General features: G+C 39.9%; 1 protein-coding gene across 1 annotated transcript in view; it reads right to left on the bottom strand.

Annotated features, from left to right (window-relative positions):
- cacna2d1a (calcium channel, voltage-dependent, alpha 2/delta subunit 1a) overlaps positions 1–22,240 on the bottom strand; it is a 139,409-nt gene that overhangs the window by 45,872 nt on the left and 71,297 nt on the right. Inside the window, exons 7-11 of the mRNA XM_034673988.1 lie at positions 10,604–10,735; positions 8,347–8,416; positions 7,525–7,575; positions 5,274–5,373; positions 258–416 (exon numbers count right to left, since the gene is read on the bottom strand). Coding sequence (XP_034529879.1) covers positions 258–416; positions 5,274–5,373; positions 7,525–7,575; positions 8,347–8,416; positions 10,604–10,735 — 512 coding nt within the window. The remainder of the gene's footprint in view (positions 1–257; positions 417–5,273; positions 5,374–7,524; positions 7,576–8,346; positions 8,417–10,603; positions 10,736–22,240) is intronic.

Below are 22,240 nucleotides of genomic sequence, written 5' to 3'. Positions count from 1 at the left end.
GAGGAGGGCGTCACATACTCACACTTCATTGAAACACAGCAGGGATAGAGTTGGCAGTTTGTCCTGCTGTGTGTTCCTTCATTAATATCATAGTTGAATGAAATGGATATGTAAACAAATAATACATAATGATTTCAGTCTGTTTGGTTGATTCCTTTGATCTGCTGCGTTGGTTTTTATGGTTTAAAGGGACATTCTTGGATAAAACAATGAAACAACACAGGACCATATCAGACACGTCCCTGCTGACACTTTACCTGTGCAAGCTGTTCGAAGGCAAGCTCAAAGCCGCCTCTGTAGTTGGTGATCCCCTTAGCGGTGATTCTCTGCACAGCTTCTTTGAGCTTTCTCTTGTTGCGGGTGTTGGCCTGCACCAGGTTTTTGAAGCACGCCGCGTGCATGGCCTTGTCATTGAACTGGATGGGGAAGAGGGAAGGAGGGATGACGGGAAGTGGAGGGAAGGCACTTTCACATATTTCGAGTCAAATATGTGGCCTGTTTTCCCTTTGGTTACGGAGGCATGCGGTGACTTTCACACACACAAGAGAGACTGAAAGTATCTTAAAGAATCAATTTATCCAATTTTTAATTAAATCTAATAAAAGTTCTCCCAACGACATTGATGGAGTAAACACATCTACTTTGAGAGCGCTTTAGCTTCTTGGATATTACTGAAAATTTGTCATGCATGGAATGAAATCAGTCTTAATCAAATCTGCACAGACCGGAGGGAGCTAAAGGAGCAGAAGGAAGGATTGAGCAGGAGAGCAGGTGGGGGTGTGAAAACAGTGGCATAAGGAGGTAAAAAAAACAACAAAAAAACAAAACAAAGAGCTTGATTATGGAAAGATCATGCCGCAGAGACAAACACTGGTTAAATAACATTTACACAGCTCTGCATGTAAAGAGTAATTAGATTAATATCAGTGAATAGTTAATGTGGAGGAACAGATGGAAGTATTTCAATTCATGCACACACACGGTGCTTCTACAGTGGTCTGGGACATGGCTCATTAATACCCAGCATCTGTTTTGGCCTTGACTGAAAACATGTTCACACACTTACACATGCATTTTCAAACACACAAGGTGCACAAATATCGCTACGGAAAAAGAAAACCTGCAGATAGTCTCTATGATTTATTTGCCTCTTTGCTCTGGCTTGGATCTGGATACTTACAAGTTGAGATATATTTGAAAAATAACAAAAAGATCTTACTGCGGTTACAAAAACATGTCAGTTATGCGTTGAAAAAGCACTTTAATGAGACTTTAACTCAGTCTGTGGATACAATGACGAAAGTTAAGTGGTTATGTCGGCTGTTGTCGTCAGCCTTCACAGATAACGAGCGATTCAGAGTGAGCTTTTAAAGCAGCTTAAATCAAATGGTTCAAGGTTCATAAACACTTAATTCAAAAAACAGCAAAGGTATTCACTCCTGGCTCCTCACGGCTTTTCAAGAGTAATTATATAAGACGGCGTGGAAGACAACAACTGCAGCTCACAAAGACTGAGTACTCTGTGTTTTTTCATCACATGGGTTTTTGTTTTTAGAATGCCAAAAGGATGCTGCAGCTCACAAAGACTGCTTCCAAAAACTCAACATGCTGGAAGTTTCAGGGCAAATACTGCCAAGACATTCTTCCTCTAAACAGACGCACGCCTACACACACACGCACACACACTTAAAGTGACTAAAGTAAAGCAAAGTGATTTCAAACTTTAGCTCAGTACATGCTACAGAAGATTAAGCCAACAACATCTTTTAAATCAGCATTCTCTATATCCAGAGTAGATGTTCATGAACACAAAAACATTCTTTAATTCACTTAAAGCTCCTGTGAGGATTTTTTAGGTGGGTATGAAACAGACTGAAATTAATACTAATGTCTCTTTGCAACCTAAAAAAGAAAAATAGACCATCAGCAAGAAGAGAAGTTAATTTTGATGTCTTGAACAGCTTTTATCCATGTTCCTCACATAGACTGTATAAAATATGGACGTAGTATCCCATCTGTTCCTGAACGCTGTTTTGAAGCCAATCGACGGCGGCATCCATATTGGAAATGCAGAACTCAACCAGGTATAGTGTGACGGGGCGGAGTTTGAGCCTCCTAGTCAACAGCTATGTGTTCCTGACTGGGAGTCAAGTCAGTCATGTCCTTATTTGGGCAAAAACTTGTAATCTTAATATCTTCTGAACCGTCGCATTAGAAAAAAATTCACCCCCGTACAGTGTGTGCCGATAGAGAGATTAGCTACGTAGAGCCAAGCCGTTTTTTTAACCAGGCTGTAAACATGTTTATTAATGCTGCAAAGATTGTCTATTTTGAATTGGTGTATGTGGTTTCCGGTGTTTCTGCAGCCAGCCTCAAGTGGATTCTCGATGAACTGCAGTTTATAACACTTCCTCATGGGCTTCATAGTTTGAGACCGGAGGTTGCTGCTTGGTTCCGCAGTATAGCTCTCAATGAGTGATACATTTGATTGTTCAAGGGAGCAGGACAAAGGTTTTTGGGGTGTCATGAAACACTGATGACACATTTTGTCCGCAGGGGGGGCCAAAATCAACACAGACTGACATTTCCTAATGGAGCTCACTAGCTGTGTTTTCAGAACGCAGGATGGATAGAGTAGCACCATCAGACAGCTGGAGTCACGAGACCAAGGATATTCCCGGGTAATAACAGCATTAATGGGTTTCTACCTCCATGATGTGCTTCACCTCATCCCTGTTTTTTCAGTGGCCTCTGAAAACCTCTGACCTGTCCACTCCAGGCCTGTTGCAGTCACGTGAAATATGATCCGGCGTCAACACCAGTGTGTTTTACTCTGAAAATCAGATGTTTCAATGTTGTTTTAGTGTCTTGACTTCCTGTCTAGCTTCCTGTCTGCTAATTGATAGAATTAAGCCAAAATTAGGGGTGGGAATTGATAAGATTTAATCAATCTTAATGCCATTGTCGATTCTACTTATCAATCCAATTCCTTATCAATTCTCCTAATGATTACTCAGTATTTTTTTGAGGGGGAAAAAAGTACTTCTACACAGTCTTCTGCACCAAAAGGAACCATTTTATTTTTCCAAAATTATGTCTGCACAAGACTGAACATGAACGTGGCCCCCCGAGCCTGGATTAAAGACTTTGAATTTGGAGAGGAAAAACGCTTTTCCGCCGGGGCACATTGCGGAGGTATTTTACACGCTCTTGGTGCTTCATTTTCAGGCGCGTGACTCCGGACGTGTACCCTCGAGCCTGAGAGAAAGCGTCCCGACTCCGAAAGGGGAGAGGTAGGCGGGGGTTCACCTCCCAGATGCGAACAGGTTCACATGGAACCCTTCTCCACTTTGGCCCGATGCAAACCCCGAACTTCGAGGCGGAGTCGACAAATGCTTCAGCATATTTGAGGTAAATGCACCTTTACATGAGATGACAGCGTTGCACTGATTGCACACGGCATTGTTCTCATCTCTTTTACTAAAATGGAGCCATGCTTTAGACCGCTTCTTACTCCATGTTTCCTCGTTGTTGAAGGAGTTCTGAGTCGCAGAGTGTGTGAAGTAATGCAACGTACCGCGACGTGATGTGATGTCGTGCTGGGAAATGAATCGTTAAGAAGAATCGATAACATTTGAGGTGTACAATTCCTATGGAATTGATCAATTGGAACCGGTTCTAAGTCGGATCCAGTTTTCGATTCCCACCCCTAGCCAAAATATAAGTAAAAAAAAATCTGCTGTAGAGGGCTTTGGGTTGTCGGAGCTGAGAAGGAGCCGAAACAAAAACGCAGCAGAGCCAGTGGAAGCACATCCTGACTCGTGAGAAACATATTAGCTCAACTGTTAACAGCAGGGTGGGTAAAAAGTTCCCTGTTTTGGTCCCATCTGTGGTACCAGTGCCAACCTTTAAGTGCTACTCGTTAATATTCAGACTCAATGTTTGATAGATACAGGTTGCATACTTTGCTTAACAAATCTATTGTACAGCAGTTTTATGAAGCGTCCAAAAAGGATAATATTAAGAAAAGATACTGGTAAAAGAGGAAAACATAGAAGACCCTTTAATGTACTGACTCAGTCCAAAACACACAAACACACAACACAGAGTTGAAGGATGCCTGGTGCACTTTTCATTCCGAAAGGTTGTTATAGATCATACCTTCAAAAAGCTCTGAATTTATTTCCCAAGGTCTACAAACTGAGCCGGATGCCATCAATATTCTTATTATGCTGCTGCCTGATTTCATTAACTTCAAAAGCCCCGTCACTTAGCTGATTTGAAAGCTCCAAACAACAACACAACCCAATGCTGTATTAATGGAAGTGAAAGAAAATGTAATTCATGGTTCATTTGGAGAGCAGATTGAAAAAGCTCTTTTCAGCTCCGGCTCAGGAGAAGAAAAAAGAGAGGCCAAATTGAGGATTAAAGGTGTATTTCAAAATAAAGTGCAGGGAAATCCAAGTCTATAAAGAATTACATGCAAAAATGCAAGTCACTGGAGGGAGACACTTCTGTCAGAGATGTGTTGTCCACTGTCAGTGGTTGATTCCAGCAGTGATGAAAACTTGCCTCCAGTATGTTTTCGCGAAATTATCAAATAGAAGTTATCGTTAAAAATTATGTCATTTTCTATAAACAACATATTTTATCAAGACAAAAGAAAGTGCTCAACTGAACGAGCCTTAGATCTAGATATGATGATGAATGGATATTTCTGCAGTCTCCACATCAGTGATTCCTTTGATGCCATTGACTCTTCAAGAATTTCAATCAGGCTAGTGTGGCTTTTCAAGTCCATGGCACTGACTAAAGAAAATGAATCATAAATACAGAGAAGAAATAATTCGTCTGGCTTATCGTGTGGCATTTCAGGGTTTACTTGAGCTGTCATGTTGTCTTTCTATTAGGCTCACATTTTTGGACTCAGCTCTGATGCTCCGAAGACATTTCTCGTGTACGAAACTCTGCATCAACACTCATGCACACTCAAACATATATACACTGTAGAAATAAGTTTTGAAAATGAGAAACAACATGCATGCACTCATGCATATATGAAGATCCATCCATGTGGGGTGCATTGGAAGATCGCTGTCAATTCAAAATCGATAACTCAAACAGAGAGAGTAAAGCTACGGCCACGCCACGAATACATCCACATTAACATTCAGCAACCTGGAATTGTACTTTATATTCAAAGTCAAAACAGCTTTTATGACAGGATTTGAAGTCGAAGATGACATTAAAGTACAAGCAGTATGAATACTCACATAAACCACGTTCACATAGTCGTCATCGGAGAGCGTCTCCAGCATCTTGCTAACAGACGTTCGAATGAGTTTCAGGGTTAGACCAGAAACGCTGCCACTCCTGCAGTACGGAAATAAAAATGTTATCTTTTTCACGATACAAACAAATGAAATAGCTGGAAAAAACTAATTGACTGGTTTGAGTGGAAATAAATAAATATGCTGAATGCCACTTATTGAAAATTAAACCAACGCAACAATGGCACAAAGCTTTGTAACTCCACCACAGCCTGCCTCAGCTCTCCTCCTCCAATAAGAAATGATCTGAGTAATTTGTTCTGAGTTGCCTTTTCTTCTTGTTGCAATCATGAATAAGACCAGGCAATGTGGCATGAATAAACGAAGAGATCTTTCTGTAATTTGCCTTTTGGTGTTTTGTGTATCAGACAACTGGACCTTTTTTTTTTTTGCTGAAAGAAGAGCTGGGGGCTCCCCAAAATCTAGATTTTCCTCCCAAGCTATCATCGCAGCGTTCCAAGCTTTCCACTTGCAGTGTAGAAAACTACTCACTAGCAGAAGGCAAAGATTTCAGATATTCAGACTGCTAGTATCTTCATGAACAAGCAGGCTTGTATAGTTGCTTCAAACTTTTGAAAATGTTAAACTAGCACTACTGAGTATTTTTAACATCAATATAATGTGTGTAGGATGAACTCAAAATAAACTACGGTGAACAAGATAATCAAAGTACACAGACAACATTATGTATGATTTAAAGTCACCTTTGGTTTGCTCTTCCTCAAGGGCCTGTGTCCATTGAGGCTGTTATTTGAACTGGCAGCGCTCACAACTTCAATTTCAGAGTACTTCTCATCTGTGTTTACTGCTTTTATTTAATGATGCCTTAAAGGAAAACAAACTTAAAGATAGTCCCAGAAGTCATGTTGTAGCATAAGCAGCACCTCTGGACCTGGAAATGTACCTGAAAGATACGCTACACTGACCTTTGCTGTTGTTGTTGTTGTTGTTGTAGTTGTTGACAAGATTGATATGAGAAGTCCCGCCCCCCTCTTGATTTTGAATGTTTGCGGATAGAGAAGTGAATACTGAACTAATTCCAACTGAAAGCGCTGATAGTGCAGCATCAAGAAACAGTTGACGCTGAGGGCGTTTATGCATTGAGGACACTGAGACACTGCTATGTGGAGACAGGCCCTTAGGATTACACTGTTAATTATATGATTATGAAGGCGCTGGTGGCCTTGCGGTCTAAGCGTCCCACGTATAGAGGCTATAGACCTCGTTGCAGAGGTCGCTGGTTCGACTCCCGGCCGGTCGACCATTTCCTGCATATCTTCCCCTGCTCTCTACTCCCCACATTTCCTGTCTCTCTTCAGCTGTCCTGTCCAATAAAGGGAAAAAAAGCCCAAAAATATAACTTAAAAAAAATAAAATAAGACAGAGCACAGTTTGGGATACGGTTGTGTTTAAGAAGTGACAACTGGAGAAACAGAAGTCACAGATTATGACAGTGACAAGGTCGTGGATGCAGCTGAAACTTTGAGGGAAACTGACTAAAACCTTTTTCAAATCGATATTTGGTCTGATTTTTTTTAAGTGAGTAGTTGTGCAATAAGCAGGGATAATATACAACGAGCAGATAGTTATAGTGGCAAAACATCTTCAGGGTGAGACAAAACCTCTCCACTCCACTCATGTTGAGGTCCTGCTTACCCTGTTGGGATTCCAATCAGCAAAAACAACCCGCTCACTATACATTATCTCTGGGTTATTTTTGGTAAGTTTGCATTTATTCTCGACAGGAAAGGGCTTTCAAGTTTAAGACCTTGGTAAATACATTGGAAGAAGTCAGTTCTCTGATTTAAAATGTTGTGTAACCAGGAGATGACTCAGTATTTGTATTTCTTGTAAATGAGCTGAAGCGTTAGAACCTGATTAAAGGCTGGACTGCTGTCATGGCTGATACTACTCCAGAAAAGTCGCTTAATAACATCTTTCAAAACTTCAACTTTTAAGGGTATCAACCACTGGAAGAAACAAGTGAACTGTAAATGAGAAAGTCCTCCGATACTCTGTCTGCCTTTTTCCTTTCTGCTTGTCACACGAGCTCTGAGGCAGCTGTGAGCACAGCGCAGTCCCTCCCAGCATGGCGAGGCCAGTCACACAGTTAGCATCACGGCCTTCCGGGGCGCAAATAAGAAAATAAAATCTGACTGTAGGCTAATAGATGAATCATAAGGTCTTCACTCACGCATCCACCAGGATCAGCATGTCCTTGGGTGACGCCGCCCCCTGAATGTACCTGGTGAGTAATAACACACACGCAGACATACACACACACACACACACACACACACACACGCACACAAAAGGTCGGGGATATTGAGCGGATAAACAGATGTACGTGTGCAGAGAAGTGGAAAACACACAGACAGAGGCAATTACTGTGCAGGGATGCTTTTTATGAAACAGATTTCTAAGGAAAGAAAACAACAAAGATTCAAACACTGTATATTCTGCTGTGTCATCACTCTTATTTTTGATTGTGTAAGCAAACACCACTCCCTATCATTTGCATTTAATTCCATTAAACCTTTACTTTCCCAATTCTTTTAAAGTGCAGACTGTTGTGTGTCTGTGTAAAGAGTTCGAATATTCAGCACCCAACAGGGCTTTTGAGTTGAAATAAATTTGAATAACATGGTTGAAAGGGTAACTGTTGTGACAAGCCAGATTTTAATGTGTTTAAGGCGACTAATAAAGCTTTGTATCGTTGCCCTTTGATATGCAGAAGCTTGATCATCTTTGTGCTCAGTCTGAGAGGGTTTGGCTTTGATCAGAAACTCTGATGTGGTTGTTTTAAACGTTTTGCTAGCCTGTGTGTGCATGTAGTTGCTTTTATAAGTAATCAGCTTATGCAATATGCAAATAAAGCTGCTGTAAATTAATAGCTATTAAGTGAAATATACAGAGGTGGTGTGACAGATCTTTGGGACTGCTCTTATGAATCAGTAGAAAAAAAAACGACAGACGATGAAATCACCAGGGACGAATCAGGACAGTTTATACTCACCATGGTCGTCTGCGCACATCATAAAGGTCGATTTTATCGTCTGAGGTGTTTGCATTTATCCAAGGAGATGCTGGGTTTTATTACAGAAAGAAAAAGTGGTTACAGAAAAGTATGTTAAGTTCACAGTAAGCATTTGAACATGAATGTCAGGGGCAAAATTGTCTTATGTTCCAGAAATTAAAGCTCCTGTAAAGAGTTGTTCTCCAAGCAGAATTCCATATTTCTATTTTTTGTACTATTTAACTACTATTTTATAATGTAAAACTACCTCTGCAACTCACCACTGCACTTTATCATATTATTTTAGCCTGTACATATTAGTCAAGCCTATTTGTTGTTTCTTTGTATTTATAGCTAAGGTTATTGTTATTATATTTTTATTTCATTTTTTATTGTAGTTCTTATTCTTATTCCTATTCTTATGCCTTGTACAAAGAGAGCACAGTTTACTAAAGTCAAATTCCTTGTGTGTTCAAGCATACCTGGCGAATAAAGCTGATTCTGATTCTGATTCTGATTCTGAAGAGTTTTTGACTAGTTATGAAACTGATATTAACAGGGTGTCTCTTTAGGACCTACAAAAGCAAACAAGACCATCAACAGCAAGATTGACACCTTCTATTCATTATTTTAGTGCTTGTAACCACTTCAGGGTAGGGGTAGGTTTTTGACATGACAGTTGACAGCACGTTGAGCCTATTCTAAATCTTTTTTCCGCAGTAAGTATTCAGTTATTGACACATTCTACAGTTAAAGACAGCAGAGTCCTTTTTATCAGGAAATACTACCTCCAAGGGATGTTGCACAGCCGCAGCCCTGAGCTGAACGTCTCCGCTGCACGCAACACCTTAAACCAGCTGATTCGCATCGAAACATGCTTTAAACATAAAACACCTCCCTGATAGCTTAACGAAATATGAGACCACATGTTTGTGTGATAGACAATCAAAAACAAAAAAAACGTGCTCAAGTGCATTCTTCACAATCAATTAACGGATACTCGATTCATTGTTAACATCCCTACTACCTAAATTCTCACCTCAGATTCAATAAACATATTAATTCTGTTGTCCAATCATGCTTTTTCCAATTACGAAAACTGTCAAAAATTTGGTCATTCTTATCAATCAAAAACCTAGAAACAGTTATTCGTGCTTTTATTTCATCCAGGTTAGATTTCTACAATTCACTTTACTCTTATTTCTTACAAAATAACCTCAAAAAACTCCAACTAATCCTAAAACATAACCAGGTCCAGCAGGAGAGAACACATTACACCCATTTTAAAATCACTTCACTGGCTCCCAGTCAGTTTTAGAATTGATTTTAAAATGATGATGTTGACTTTTAAAGCTCGTAGGGGGTCAGCTCCAGACTACATTGCTGACCTCTTGACTCCCTACAAGCCATCATGTAACCTCAGATCCTCCGGTAGGTCTTTACTAACTATTCCACGCTCAAACAGAAAAACCAAAGGTGATCAAGCATTTTCTGTCCAGGCCCCTAAGCTGTGGAATGACCTGCCGGAGAATATCGGGGAAGCTGACACACTGTCGTCTTTTCAGTCGCTTTTAAAGACTATCTCTATTTTAGATTTTTTATTGGTTTTATGGTTTATTGATTTGTTCCTTGTTTTATTACTTCTGCTGGATAAAGACATGCTTTTAACTACTGCCTACTGCTTTTTAAAATTGTTTGTTAAGTGCTTTGTAATATGTTTTGAAAACCGCTATATAAATAAAGCTATTATTATTATTATTATTATTATTATTATTATTATTATTACACATATTCAAAACAATAGTAATAGATACCTCTGTCAACAGGGGGCGCAAAAGGTGACATAAGTGGAAAGATCTTCACAGGAGCTTTAAGTTTTTATTTATATCATAAAAGTCCCATATAATGATAATTTTAGCTTTTTATGAAATGTTCTAGTTGTCTTTTAAACTAGGAGCATTTAAATTCAGGTGCAAAACCAAAATAAAAATCAGCCATGTTCTTTTAATCTCATTACCCATGCAGTGATCCGAGTTTACAGGGGTGCTATGATAATGAGGCACTGTGTTGATTAGCCACCTAAATGTGGTCTAAGGGGTGAAGGGTACAGATTGTGCAGACTAGTGCAAACATATGCAGAGGCGGAAAAACACTACAATTCTGAAACATTATGTCAACATTATAAAATGGCACTTTGTTAGTACTTTCTATCTCCATTACTGACTACAGAACCCTGATTGGCTGGTTGGCTGCTCACCTGGGTAGTACCGAGCCAGTCCGGTGGCAGAGCCAAACACTTGCCAAAGAAGCGAGGGATCTTCCTCTTTGTTTTTCCGGAAAACTTCCTCCAAGGCCTCGGTCCAATTTAGCTCATTCAAAATTATGTTAGCTGGAACACAGAGGCAGAGAAAGATTGAATGAGTCATGTTGGTGCAAAAGTACAAAACACAAAAAGCACACTAGCACAAAATGACAAAATGTCAACGCTTTTAGAGGAAGGAGATGACACACACACACACAAATACACGCACAAACAGACACACACATTTGTCAGTATTAAGCCACTGACGTTGATGGCTGAGAGGAGGCCTCTTCACAGATATTGAATCCGACGTCAATCTGCTATCATGCCATATTTCCATTTTTCTTCTACTTTTTTGCTCTCAGAACACACACCAAAATCCACAGCAGTAGAAAGTGAGCAAAAAAAGGAGGGGAGAGGGAAGAGAGAGGGAGGAAGGAGGGGGACAAAAACAAAATGATTCAATTTGATATTTCGGGAATACGAAAAAATCCTCTTCCTGGTACTCGGGGGGGACAGACATACAGTAAACGTTTTGTTTACCTGTTTGTCTGCAGTAGCTCTTACTGGCTTAATACTTCAACAGTCTAGTTTGATAGGGTAAAAAAAAAAAGCTGAGCTCTGCCAGGGAGAGTGGGCTGAAAGTCAAAGTGATGCTGTGCATGAGTCATACTTCCATGTGTGTGTGTTTGTGTGTGTGTGTGTGTGTGTGTGTGTGTGTCTCTGTGAGAACAACTGGATTAAAGATACAATAAAGAACAAACTGCATAATATATATATATATATATATATATATATATATATATATATATATATATATATATATATATATATGTGTGTGTGTGTGTGTGTGTATGTACAATCTGTACTCGGGGGTCATGTTGATTCAGCAAACTTGAAACATACCAATTAAATTTGTATATCACAAGAAAGTCAGCTTCTAGAGTGAAGCCCTCACTCTAACCCTGAGTAACTTACCATTTACAGTGAAACTGAGATGGATGATATGGTCTGATCCAAATTAAGAAATTGGTAGTATTGATTAGCCGTAAAGGGCTTCTGGCCATACAGTCTGACAAGCAATTTGTATGGCAAGAATGAAATTACTGTTGATTGGATGCTGAGCGGATACATAAGGGACGACCAGTATTCCACAGTGGGGGTTATCGTCCATCCTATTTACTCTCCAAACAGAGGTTTTTTTTAATGTGATCAGCTTATGTCCACTGAAACACTAACTGACAACTGAATCAAGATCACTTAAGATACCAAAACACAGCCTGCATATTAATTCAGAATCTGTAGATAGAATTTATATGTTTATTAATTTATGAAAAAAGTTGTATTATTTGCAGATTTTACATAATAATGAAGAAAACGTACTAGGGGGTCATGATGCCAATTTGTCAAACTTAAGACTCATTAATTGCGAGTGAATCTCAAGAAAGATGGGTTATTTTGGTTCAATACCTAATGCTGAAGTAAGCCAGAGTGAAACCTCTGTGTAGTTAACTATTTACAGTGAAACTGAGACTCCCTTACAAAAGAGGAGTTGGCACGACTTCAGCATTTGTAATGAACCAAGAAAGATGATGAAGAATTTCAGTTCATAAGTTGCCAATGAGACTGCAAACAATGCAGCACATAGCAAAACAAGTCTTGGTTGGAAGTGGTCAAGCGCTAACTGCTGGCTACACTGGAATTACAGAAAAGTAGACGTTTTTTCACAGAGGAATATAGAGTTGCCAGAAAATCACCAATGGGTTTTAACATTGAAATCGAGTTGCTACCAGTAAAAAAAAGTACTACAGTTCCCCTTTGTATTGTCTGATGTTGATTCTGCCTCTGGGAGTACAAGCCAACAGTTGGGGACTTTTGGTGTGACCGGCACTTCACAGTGATGAACGTCTAGCCTTGACTTTGTTTTTAGTTATAGAAGCAACTTGAGGGGAAAGAATGAAGTTACTGTTGATTGGATGTTAAGGAGATGCATGAGTGATGTTTAGTATTGCACTGTTCAGATTGTATTCCATCCTTTTTACTCTTCACACAACATACATTTTTCTGTAAACAGCTAATGCCTGCTATAACACTAGTGAACAAACTCAAATTAGAACTCTTAAGATATCAAAACCTGGTCACGCTTTTTTAATGCAGAATCTGTAAATAGCAGTGAAATGTCAATAGTAGTTTTAGCATATCACATATTACTCAGCGGGCACTGCATTGGGTGTCTCTATCTTGATGTCAGAGAACTTCAAATTCTTCATTGGATTGACCCCTTAAAGTTCTGAGCGGATAAAAAAAAGATGTTGAACAGCAACTACACTTTCTGTTTTCTCTCTACCTCCCACTTCTTTTTTATTTTTTCTTCTCACGGTCTTGTAGCTCTCACGCTCCACCTCCACCTTCTTTACCAAGGATTTGTTTCCTTGCAGTGTTGGATAAAAGAGTGTTTAGGCTGACTCTTAAATATCTCCCTCTGGTACTGCAGAAGAAAGCATGTCCCAATGATAAGTGGCAGCAATTTGTTCAGGCCTGATCTCTCCCCTCCCTGTGGATGGCACTTAATGGATTTGTCCTGCTGGTTTCCGTGACATCGGTAACAAGACATCTAAGGGGTAACAAGACCTCATACAGGAAGCATTGGTATCCCCACCACCCCCGTGTTGCTAATAAAAAACAGTAAACTAACAAGAAAAGAGCACATTTAGTGTGAAGTGTCCCACTAGTTTTCGTGACAGTAAGTTATTGATGGGTTATTTGTGTGTGGGATAAATGATGAGGAGGATGGATAAAATAAATCACTTAAATGGAGAGAAGTGTGTCCTTCCTCGCTGTGCCTGTGCTTGTGTTTCCTTTGTGTAAAATAGATAAAGCCATTATAGTCTCCCACTGGAGTTTTGGATGCTAACATACATCAAATGCCCCCAAATGGGCAGTTCAGGCACCACTGATGAGCCCTTAGCAACTAAATCAAAGTCGCTGCAAGGCAGTGTCCCCTAATCCCCAACAAACGCTGGAACAAATCACAGTTTCAGTGTAAACAGATCCATCTCTGAGGCGATGTGTTTGTGACTCGCTCGAGGTCACCATGATGAGCGGAAGAAATGAGAAGTATCACCAGAGCAACACTGCCTCCAGTTAGATCTATTCATCAGATGCATTATTGTGGCCTGAGGGACATTTTGGAGGGCAGGGTGCATGTGTTGGTGCTTAAGAGTCAGTTTCTTCAAAAAACTAACAATAATGAAGCAATTCTGAATGTTCAAAAAATACAAAAAATGCAGGAAGAAGAGAACAGAGGAAAAAAAGACTTTAAATAAAGTAAAAAGAGGTGTGTTTCAATTTTCAAAAAGCATTTCATCTTAGGTTAAAATAATGGTAACTTCTTGCAGAGACTCAGTCCTGTTACAAAACTGTAGCAGTCAAGCAAACAGCTCAGATGCTAGCCAGTAGAGAGCGCTTTTCTATTCTGTGTTCAGGAAACAAACTTTCATTCACTACTGACTTTTTGTTGCACTACTTATATAACAAAAAAACATTAAAGCTGCTGTTTGTAGTCAGAGAGTAAACATCTGTTCAGAGAAAGGGACTTCGAATGTCAACACTATCCCTCCCAACCAGATTTCCTCTTAGCCCCCCAACACAGATCTGTGTGCAGTCATGATAGTGCCGGACTCATAACCAATTAGAGGACATAGTAGGAGCCGCCCCTTAACCAATCAGGACAGAGGATTGGAGATAAGCTATGATTGGTCCGTCATAACAGGAACAAGGGGGATAATAACATTGCTTGATTCAAAGGCATTGGAAAACGCAGAGATTTCGCAATAGTCTCAAATAACTTCACTTACCGATGAGTACAGATGGGCATTATGACCTTTTCTCAATACCCAGCAGAAAAAAAGCAACTTTTTTACACCATTCCTACCAACAACAGCAGCTTTAACTGTTGTAGCAACAGAGACTGGTTAAAACTTTAGTTAATTGTCAAAGCTAACAAACTTGCTAACATTGGCTTGCTATATAGTTATCAATATAGATATCAAATATCAGATATCAAACAGGTGAATCAGTTACCAGGTCATGGTATCCGCCTGGATGTAGCCATCACTGAAAACTGTAGCCATCAGAATAATGGCTAGCAAGTTTAGAATATGCTGGCACTGGGTAGTCACTTAAAGGGCCTCTTTAAAAACTCTATGATGTTTTGTTTTAGGATTGTACTTAGTTTTTTTCATTATTGACATATTGTAGTTACATTATTGAAATACTTATAGTGTTACAAAAAAATGTAAAAACAATCGTCAAAAGTTGTGTCATAGCATAAGCATCAGTTCTAGACCTGGACACTGTTACTTTAAAAGAAACACACAATTTCCCATCCAAATTTGTTGTTTACAAAAATGTTATCAGAAGTCCCGCTCCTTCCTGATTTTGATTGGTCTGTGACAGGGAAGTGGCATTAAAAGACTGTGGTGTTTCAAATGTTATTCTTTGTTATTTATACTTTATTAGGAGCCTAGTTTGCTTCAACAAAGTGGTTGCTAAAATAAAGACATTAATGGACACAGGCACTCTAAGCTTGTAGATGCTAACATTAGTTAAGCTAGTATAAGTAGAATTCCCTCCTGTGTAATATTCATTCTCAAATTGTTTCTTTTGAGTAAACCGTTTAATTCGAAGGATACTATGAAGTGGATATTGTTGTGCTGTGCTTTCTTATGGAGCACGCCAGGTTTACCCATCCTTGCAGACTCATATTTGTCTGCCCCTTAAAGTGGTTTGTCTTTGGTGTTCCATTGAGTGGTCACCAGTGAAAACAACGCAGACTGAGGAGTGAAATATAACCTCTTCAGCTGATGATAAATTCAGCAGAGATGCCCAGCCATGCCAGCCTCATAAATCACACTATCCAAATATCACATGGTTAACAAGTGAAGACATGTGAGATAAGGGAAAAATGAATGATTCATGGGGCAAGAAGACATGGAATCTGAATATGTAAAAGAAGACAGCCTACTAAATATTCCCTGTGAGGCATGTAGATGCTTTCAAAAGCAAATCAAACTGGATTCTGGCAGTGACTGATGAGGGTGATGGAGGTGGGAGGAAGTGAGGGAGAGGAGGGGGAAGCTTCACGGTGCCATGCCAAGTGATACCCTGTGAGTTCCCTGTCATCAGCTGGCTGGTGGCTGAAACTGCCTGTGCATTTAAAAGTAATTACATAGGGGATGGTAGAGCGGTGAGAAGCTACAATCATTGCAACAGAACGGCCCTTCTGCTCCATGATACTTTGCCATTCACTATTGATTTTGTAGAAAACATGCTATTCCAAAAATTAACCCTGCAGTCAGGTCAGTTTAAACCACACCTTCAGATTAAGAGTCCTGCAAATACTAAACAACATCAACACAGAGGCGCATAGTTAATCTTACAGCTTTCACACTTTAGATCCACTCAAACAAGCCACTGTCCCTCATTTCTTTATCTACGGTCCCCCAGCTGGCATGACAGATGCCAAAGTTGTATCCCAAAGCACTTTCTAATACTCGCTTCATTTGAATTCTTTCCATTTGTTTACCAGCTAAATTTGCCTTCCTAAATAACGCTACAAATTAGACTTAAGAAAAATTTGATGAGAGGTTGGGGCAATAGATTTGGGCAATTGGTTGAATTTGGCAGCTTGGTGTCTGGCCCAAAGCTACAAAATATGAAGATCTAGAGGCGTTTTTCGACCGCAGGAACTTTACCCCGGAACTATGGACTTTACCCCTGAACTACGTGCCTTTCGACCGAATGAACCAGGGACTAAATTTAGTTCAGGGGTAGATAATCTCCCCCCTGAAAAGCCCCTGCTTGGTGGGTAGTACTTTTCAAAGGTCCTGGGACTTTCGTTTGAATGTAACAGTGTTTGTGGAGTTTACAAAGTTAGTTTTTTTATTAAGATTTCAAAATCTTATTTAATATAATTTTTTTCTCCATATGTCACTGGCCGGATTTGCACTATCTACCCGGGACTTCAGCCCGCGGTCGAAACGCAGACACTAATGGGGTCACAGGAACCTTTTAGTTTCGGGGAATGTAGTTCTGGGGGCTAAAAGACCCTGGAACTCTTGGTCGAAATGCACCTTAGGTAACACGCTCACACCAGTTTCTCAAGTGCAAAGCTCAGCTGTCTTGTCAACCATGATTGGTATGCAACTTCTGTTTGGATTCTTAAAATAAAGCCTGCTGACTAACGTTATACTCTGCATTAATCCACCTAGACTGCTTGAAAAAAAGGTCTTGCTTTAGGTTAAATAAGTACATTTGTACGTATACATGTTAGCCAAACATAAGATAGTAGCATAACTATTCACCAAATATTTACTAAACGCACCAACATTCATCACGTAGATATTGCATTTTCTGTTACTAGAATTCAACCACTTGGATTAAGCTCTTTGTCCCATGATCAAGGTCCCTTATTTCTTTGATTCTGGAGCACTAATGGCCTTGTGATCAACCAAGCTGTGGCGAATGAGTAAAAGCTTGGATGAAAGGAAACTTGAGGAGTGGATTCCTATTAAATACCAGCAATGTACAAGTACTAATTGTATCTGTCAGAGCCCGTCTGACACATAGGTGTTCATTTTCTCTGGACCCAGAAGTAAATAATAAGCGTAGTTAAATCATGTGACTGTCAAAACTACGAATGGGCAAATTAAGATGTGGAGACACACAGCACACTCATGGCATCTATGACCAGAGGGACGGTGAAGAGAGACATGGACACCAGCACACACACACACACACTAACCCATGACTACTATATCTCTACTGAAGGAGTAAGGTGGCGAGGTCATTAAGGTGAGGAAAGACCCTTTGGTAATGTCGACTGCCTTTAGATCAAGAGCAATTACTCAACATCTACGCTGATGACTTTCTTATTTAATGACTGTATTTAATGACTGCTGAGTCTTTTTTTAACCTCACTTGGATATGATTTAATAGTAATTGTTGCTATTGGTTAACATAACACTAGAGTTAGTTTGGACCAAGTGTTCTTAATTGGACAATAGCTATTCCAGGAGTACTTATAGAGAATACAACTCAAACAGGATGTTTAACTATTAATATCACGCCGCCTCAGCCCGTCCGTCAGCGTTCATTACTATTACATCAGAGAGTGTTGGTCTTGACTACCAATATGGTCCCACAACGGACTCTCAGTTTGCTGTCAATTAAATGAGATGAATAAATGTATAGTACCTAATAAAAGAAGGCTGGTTTGTGGTAACTTGTCAACACAAACAAAGTAGCTAAAATGCAGGACAAGTTTTGGCTTGCATTGCAACAGTCCAGTTTTAGCTAAGTAGTTGAACCATTTACTATGCATAAAGATGGACAGCGTGCCTTCACTTTCTTAACTGGTTGTACCAAAGTGATGCCAAAACATCACCACCACAGGCATTGACATATTACTCAAATAGCAACAGAGTTTGTGCAGAGGGAACTGGCTGGTGGAGCTGTAGTTTTGACATCCTGCCCTTTCCTCAGACCCAAACACACTCTTGTTTCATTAATAAAAAAAGCTAAGATTACTCAGGTCATTACATAATAGAGCTGTCATCAAAACAGATTTTTAAGTCACAATAATTGTTGCCAAAAAAAAATCACAATGATGATATTATGATGATATCTATTGAAAACTTTAACACCCCCACCATTCTAGATTACACGTTATCAACAAACACCCCATTATTCTTTTTACAAAATCCCCAAACTCCCAAACTGGTGAGGAAACTTTTAGTGGGTGCGGGTAAAGTATCTTTCTTTTTCATCTGTCATCTTCTCTATCATGATTTGAACTGATGTGTTCAGGCTTGGTCCACGATGAAACATGTCAAATTTGGAGGAGGTCGGCTATTGTATGTAAATGTCAGTACCATGTGTTTCCTGTGGGTGGCGCTATGGCTGTTGGAGAGAAATGAACCCATAGGTGTGTTGAGTGATGGACCCTGATCATGTGTATGAACTGAAACAGATTGATTACTGTTTGAAGGAGCTATAAGTATTTCCTGTTGTGAAAATGTGTCATTTTTTCGTACATATTTACGACTTTTATCCAACAAATTTGTCATTTTGTCAAATTTTGAGGCGTCCCCAGTGTCAAACCTTTCAACGACAGGTCACAGTCTGACCTGTGATGCTTTATGAAGGTGTGAAGGCTGTTTCTGAGCACATTTGAAATAAATACAGTCAAAATCGGAGTTAAATTGTAGGGCGAGCTCTCTTAAATACGCACCCGCAAATCACCAAAATCAGGCATTCAAGGTTTTAGACCATGACCATAATAGACTTTTTAAAAAGTCTTTACATGATAAATACGCAAAAAAAATGTTCATGCATGTAAGTCTTTCCCAGTGGCGGGTCTGATTTTCATGGGTGTAGGGGGCGCCATAGAGCAAATTGTGAGAAACGAACAACAGAATATGAGAATTTCTCTTGAGGCTGAATTTTGGGATAAGTTTCGTGACTTTTGGGCCGCCTTGAGGCAAGCAAATTTGGGGTACAGGAGGGCCTTCGCCGACCTTGTCGGTGCTCAGGCTCCAAAAAAGACTGTTCATGTTGATTTGAAGTAGACACTCATGTTATCGAAAATTCAATGACTCTCCTGTAAGTGTTTGTTACGTGTTCTCTCACTGTTCCTCCTCTACACTCCTAATCAATGAGCCACAGCAGCCACATTTTGACAACGTAGCTGTCAACCATGACACAGCGTGATAGGAGGAGCTGTCTTGTCGTCCATCTTTTATAGAGTTTGTGTGATGACAGGAAGTGGTTGAGTCGGTGGAGGAGGAAATAGCAATCTATTGTTGATTATTTCCTTTTACTAACACATCCTGCAATGGTTGTATAAAAGCAATAACACACTCAGAGCTGAGATGTTGTCCTGAATATCAAAGCACTTTGATCCTCTGTTGCACTCCTGTGGGCTCGTGCCTCTGAGTAAATCACAGCTGTGCTTGTACTCAGCACATCACTCCCTCTAATGTGATATTGCTTCCTTATCAGATACATTTTCAATCAGGAATACAGAATGGGATATTTCTGATTCTTTCCAGGAGTTTTATGGATGGGTCAAAATAAGTTTTGTCGAATTCTGGATATGGAGGGGACACAGACTGTGAATCCCAATCAGCTGATTAGAACACCCTGGGAAAGCTTCCAGCTTGTCACAAGGACAGAGGACACAGATAAGGAAGGAAGGATGAGTGGAGTAAGAGATGGAGATATCTCAGAGTTTGGCAGCCAGCAGCTTAAACGAAACAGGACGTGTATCAAGTAGCACAAGAGTGCAAAATAGAAAAACAAAATCAATTTATATGCTGTGAGCTTTGCCACAGGGACAGTGACTTCGACACAAACACGCTTGCATACACGGTGTCAAAGTATCTCAGCACGTCACAGTTTGTGTGTGTCTCAGGCTGACAGGTGCCACACAGCGTTGATGCAAACAGGCATCAGATGAGCCTCGGCTCTCCTGCCAAGGCCGCGACGCTCTCCTCTCATTGCATCCACGCCAATCTGCCTAATGAGCGAGAAGACACGCATACGCATCCATGAGAACCATACACAGGATGGTAGGTGCACGAGATGGGACACACATGCTGACTCTCGCACCCAAAGTGTTTCTTCTCTCCCCCGTCTCTCTTTCTTTCAAATACATTCACACACACGGACAAACTCTGATTCATCTCCAGTGAGCATGCACGTACACACATAAAAACACGATAATGAATCCCAGTCTGACCACCCACACTGGATCAGCAGGGAGAATAGATTGTGATCAGCAGGACTTATGCGGGGGAGAGAGACAGTGGCACATTTGTCTCCGCACACCCCACTATAAATATGCTTGATAAAGTGCAGAGAGGGATGGGGGAAGAGGGGAGGATGGGGCAAAGGGGTAAAGATGGAGCGGAGGAGAGAAGAAGTCGTCGAAAGGAATAAAGAATTAGCAATCCTGCAAAATGAGCAGGGGAGAAAGAAAGGAAAAGGGACTACAAAACAAAAGACAAAGAGGCGGAAAGATAAGGAGAAAAAATTAAAGGGGATGGGATGACGTAAAAGGTCCATCGCAATCAAAGAAGAAGAGATGGATGACACAAATCTCCTTCAGCATCAATAAAAGCTACAAGGGCGCCAGCATTGTCTAGACAAAGTCCCCTAATCAAGTTACAAGTCCTCCCTCTGCACAACAAGAAAGAACACAAGGGCGTGTCCAAGTGTGTGTGTGGCCTCCCCGACACACATACTCGGATGAACATTGTCATGGCAACGCTGACAGTGCTGGCCAGTCTGAGTGGCATCGATGTGGGAGCCCATCCTTGTTGATGGAAGCGAGTGACAGAGGAAGGGTGGACCAACATCAACAGCTAGCTTAGCTACGTTACTAACAAATGATCTATTTAAATCCAACAAACCAGCAGAAGTCTTGGAACTGGTAGGGATTAGGGTTGTAAAGGAGTGGAAAAATTCCAGTAAGTTTCCATGGGAAGTTAAGCTGGGGAATTTTGGAAATATTTCAAATTGGATACTTTCCATGGGAATTATGGGAATTGAGGGTAATTTATTGGAAAGGTATCATATCCAAGAATAAATATTTGTTTTTGTTATAAGAAGACATCCATTCAAAATAATACAATTAAAACTGATTTATTTGTAAGTAGAACTTTATCAAGTGTTAAATATTTTATTGAACAATCAATTCTTTCATTGAAGAACAAAAACATGAATGCCCCCGACCCAACCCATTCAAAAATTAACAAAAATGCAATCCCAACCAAGTCCCATTCAAAATGTTAAATGAAAAGAGCCCCTCTCCCTCCAAAAAAGTCCCATTCAACATGCAAATAAAAAAGCATCTTCCCTCAAGCTTCTCAAGCCTAGCCTCTGCAGGATTACAGAAAACATCTGTGCATGTGATGGAGGAATGCACAGTGCATGTAGGGGGCTTGGTCTAAATAGCCCTGCAGTAAGCAGTGTGCTATGTGCATGTGATTAAGGAATAGCATAGATATTTGACTGTACTTGAAGGAAATCTGGTTGTTTTAGTCAGGATTATGCTAAAATATATTTTCCCCAATTATATTTAAGTTCCCTATTAAGTGCCAACCTTCAATTTAGTAAATTCCTGGTTTATTCCTGTTTATTAATTTTTTCGATGACGTTTTTCTGCATTCAAAAACTGCATTAAAAAAAAGAAAAACGTCATCGACATCAAATAAATATAATATGATTGTCATTCAAAAACATATTAGAATGCAAAAATTCTAGAAATTAAATAATATAACATTTGATGTCTTCAGTGAAATGTTTTGAATGCCAATACCTGTTTTGATGCCGTTACAAAATTTTTACAATACAAGTGTTTCAATGCCAGTGTTTCTTTTTTCAGTTTCAGGGTGTTCAAAAAACAGCTTGGCTCTTCCTAGCTAATCTCTCTATCGGCACACACTGTACGGGGGGTGAATTCTTTTCTAACGGAACGGTTCAGAAGATATTAAGATTACAATTTTTTTCCCAAATAAGGACATGACT

This window comes from Notolabrus celidotus, chromosome 21, assembly GCF_009762535.1.
Source record: "Notolabrus celidotus isolate fNotCel1 chromosome 21, fNotCel1.pri, whole genome shotgun sequence".
Lineage (NCBI taxonomy): Eukaryota > Metazoa > Chordata > Actinopteri > Labriformes > Labridae > Notolabrus > Notolabrus celidotus.
This window is presented reverse-complemented; position numbering and strand designations above follow the sequence as displayed.